The sequence below is a fragment of the Microtus ochrogaster genome, chromosome 4 (assembly GCF_000317375.1).
Source record: "Microtus ochrogaster isolate Prairie Vole_2 chromosome 4, MicOch1.0, whole genome shotgun sequence".
NCBI classification, from domain to species: Eukaryota; Metazoa; Chordata; class Mammalia; order Rodentia; family Cricetidae; genus Microtus; species Microtus ochrogaster.
In genome coordinates, this window is record NC_022011.1 from 50,697,448 (window position 1) to 50,701,247 (window position 3,800).

A 3,800-nucleotide genomic window follows, 5' to 3' on the forward strand; every position below is an offset into this window, starting at 1 on the left:
CACAAGCACAGGAGCCCCATCTCAGGCCTGGAACCGGGGTAATATCGAGTGGAGAATGACAAGCTCAGCTGCTCCGGCTGATGGAATGATAGCCAAGGGCTGGATTGGAGCACAGCAAGGAGAGACGACTCTGATAGGTTTAGCCACAAAATGCCCACAGGTGTGATGAAGAGGGCCTTGTGTTCACGTCTTTTTTGAAAATGGAGACCACCACTAGGGGGAAACTTTCGCCGGTGGTTCCTTAGCCACCCTTCAAGCTGGCACAGCTTTCGGCTCTGCTTTGAAAGCTCAGCAGAGTTCTGTGGGTGGATGTCACAGTTATCATCTCCGTATCTGAGAAAAACCAGGGGCCACAGATGCCCTCAGACTGCCTGGGCACAGGCTAGCCCCTGGGAACATCGCAATCTGCAGCCATCCTGAGCCCCGCTCCCAGGGGGCAGGCTGACCTCTCCAGAAAGGAAGCTAGATGCACTTTGTCATTGTCGTCTGCTTTGAGAATGATTGGGAAGGGTGTATATGCCTGGCCTGCAATCCCAAGGCATATTTCTTACTACCAGGACTGAGAGGAGAGAGACAAGTGTCCCAGTGAGCACCAAACATAAGGGACCCTGCTAGGCTACTGGTTCTACTGAGCTGGCCGGGCACCAGAAGGTCCCCAGTGACACACTGCCCCAGGAACACCCCCACTCCAGCTCCAAAACTCTCATTAATCCCGCCTCCCCCAGCTTGTGCATCATGGGACGGGGCTTCAGTCTCCCTGCTCAAGGCGACCTAAAGGGCCAAGGCTGCCAGCCAGGTGGCCCAGACAGGTCACCATTGGTCACTCAGTAGTCGTTCAATGGTCCTTTGTGTAGTGACAAGATTGGCATAATGGGCACGTCCCTAGAGCCGGCAGCATGCCCTTGGGGAGCTGCGGTTCTGGGCCGCGGTGCAGGGGCGTGGGAGGCAGCGCCAGAGCCCAGGCCACCCGGCTGCTCAGAGATGGGAGCCGCCGGACGAGTGAGGGAAACTCAATGACCGGACACAAGGGGCAGGGTGGCAGGGTGGCGAGGCGGGGCGGGGCGGAGAGGGCAACACCCGGCGGGTAGCAGGAGGCGGGGTCCGCGCCTGGGACGCGGCGGGGCGGAGTGGGGCGCGGTGCCCCCCGGCAGGGCCAGTACCGGAGGGGCGGGGCGGGGACGGGACGGGGCGGGGCGGCCGCACCTAACTCCTGCTGCGAGCCCGGCCCGCCTTCCACCCCCTGGGCTCCTCAAAAGGGACACAGGCGGCCAGCGGGCGGCGGACGGCGGCGCCGTCGGGGTTGGGGTGCGGCCACCATGGATCTGTGGCCGTGGCTGACGGCGGCGCTGCTGCTGCTACTACTACTTGTGCAGCTGAGCCGCACCGCCAGGTTCTACGTCAAGATCGGCCTCTACTGCGTGCTCTGCCTGTCCTTCTCCGCCGTGGCCTCGATCGTCTGCCTGCTGCGCCACGGCGGCCGCACCGTGGATAACATGAGGCAAGAGGGCCGGACGCCGGGATGGGCGCGCGCTTCCGCTTCCCTAACTTCTGTGCTCCTCGCGTTCTTTCCTTCCTGCCCCGCCCGCCCCGCTGTCCTCACGATCCCTAGTCTCCGACGCCGCGGCTTCCCGTCCCGGGTCCCCAAGAACGCGCGTCACAATGCGCCCGTGCTTCGCACGACAGAGGGGCTCAGCCCTCCGGCGACCCCTGCGTGCAACGTGGGGTGGTGGGTGGCGCACGCCGCTAGCTTTGGGAGAGGGCGGGGGCCGAGCGAAGGTGGGCGCCAGGCCCAGTCCCGCTTTACCAGCAGGGAAACCCAGACCTGGTGCGGGGCTTCCGGTCCATGCTCCCACCTCTCCGCAGGTGAGAAGACACCTGCGCCCAGGTGCAGCCACAGGTTCCCCTTGTCCTAACTTCTGGCGGCTGGGGGCTGGGGGCGGGGCGGGGCTGCCTTTGGACCAGGCAAAGAAGAAGGGGACAGACTGTGACCAAATCCTCCTCTGGCCATCTCCCAGAGAAGGATAGCTTAGTGAATAGGCAGAGGGTACATATAAGGGGATCAGGCTGAGTTAGTTAACCTGCCAATAGGGGCTGCCTGAGAGAAAAGGGCCTCCTGTCCTTTCTCCCTGCCCACATTCCCAGGAGACTGTTGCTACATTTCTCTCTGCCCTGTTTGGACTGTTGAGGTGGTGGGTTTTGCAATGCCCTGGCCTTGGTCTTGGCTGGGTGTTTCGGACTTGTGGCCCCTGACGCCCCACCTCCCCTGCGGTGGTTATAGGAACTATTTTCTGACACTGCTGTACCTGGCCTTGCTAGTCTTTGGCGTTAGGACGCTGTTCTGACCAGTCATATTTCGTGGGTTCCGGTCCTCATTTTTTCAGGGGTTTGGAGTGCTCTATTACCTCCATCCCGCGTCCCAGGGAGCAGGCTGCAGGAACCGGCAGGGAGACCCTTACATTTCCTGTTGCTTGACCTGAGATTAAAGCCGGGCTGCGGGAGCGGGAGAGTGTGTGTGTGTGTGTGTGTGTGTGTGTGTGTGTGTGTGTGCTGTCAGTGAGCAGAGGGTACCCCCCCCCCCCGCACTTGAGAGCAGCTGGGGCCTGGTGGGCTTGGGAGCACCAGGTATGTGTTTATCTGGCGGAGTTGCTGCTCTCGCTGAACCAAACCACAGAAAGCCATGTCTGGTCCCAAGGCCATCGGGATGCAGCTGTGGGGTTTATCTAAGCTTTTTTTTTTTTTTTTTTTTTAATCAGCCTCTGACTTGAAAGATCTGCAGTTGGCCCTCCTCCTGGTGCTCTTGTGTGCCTGCCTCGGTGGTCTACCACTGCTGCCCAGGAGTCAAATCCAGGCAGCCTTTCTGAGGTGGTGACTGAATATGGCAGGCTGATCAAACCAGAATGGAGTGCTTGTGCCTCCCTAGCCCCTAGCCCTCTGAATATGGCAGGCTGATCAAACCAGAATGGAGTGTCTTGGGCCTCCCCAGCCCCTAGCCCTCTGACAGATTCCTCTGGGGTTCTGTGGGCCTTCCAGCATCCTCTCCCAGTGTGCCCTGGGGCCCTGGGACATCGGCTGGGTAACAGCAGGGGCAGGAAGGGAAGGCTAGAGGATGGGGTGGGTAGCCTGCTCCCCACCTCCCTGCCCAGTCTCAGGTCTTAAATCCTCATAATAGCAACAAGTTGAGGTAGAAACAGCAGGCACCTGTGAGTATGCTATTCTCCAGGTGTGACCAGAGAGGGGTGAGTGCCAGAGAAAGGGATTGGGTGTCTGGGAAGTGGAGACTCCCATCACCATCTAGGGCCTCCCTGGCTGGGGTCAGTCAACTTTGGGCTGCAGGTGCTGGTCAGCCTGGGTAACAGATGAGACTGAGGTTCGGAAAAGCCACCTGAGAGTAAGGTTTGGGGGTAAGTTAGGAGGAAGGGAAGTGAGGGCCCAAGCTCCCCCAGCCAGGACAGGGAATCAAACCCCAGAAGGCAATTCCATAATAAATTCTGTTATCATCCCTCATGGCCAGCTCAGCTGTGATGTTGCTGCCCATGGCTGGACACAGTCACTCTAAGGCAGTGGTTTTCAATCTTCCTAATGCTGCGACCCTGTAATATATAGTTCCTCATGCTGGGGTGACCCCAAGTATTAAATTATTTCATGGCTACTTCATAATTGTAATTTTGCTACTGTTATGAAGCAAAATTAAATATTTGATATGAAACCCTTAGCCGGGCGGTGGTGGCACACACCTTTAATCCCAGCACTCGGGAGGCAGAGGCAGGCGGATCTCTGTGCGTTCGAGACCAGCCTGGTCT

The 3,800-nt window shown here is 59.2% G+C and overlaps 1 protein-coding gene across 1 annotated transcript in view; it reads left to right on the plus strand.

Annotated features, from left to right (window-relative positions):
- The first annotated feature begins 1,228 nt into the window (after positions 1 to 1,228).
- Positions 1,229 to 3,800, plus strand: part of Agpat2 (1-acylglycerol-3-phosphate O-acyltransferase 2) — a 12,016-nt gene continuing 9,444 nt past the window's right edge. The window contains exon 1 of the mRNA XM_005346238.3: positions 1,229 to 1,498. Coding sequence (XP_005346295.1) covers positions 1,317 to 1,498 — 182 coding nt within the window. The 5' untranslated portion in view covers positions 1,229 to 1,316. The remainder of the gene's footprint in view (positions 1,499 to 3,800) is intronic.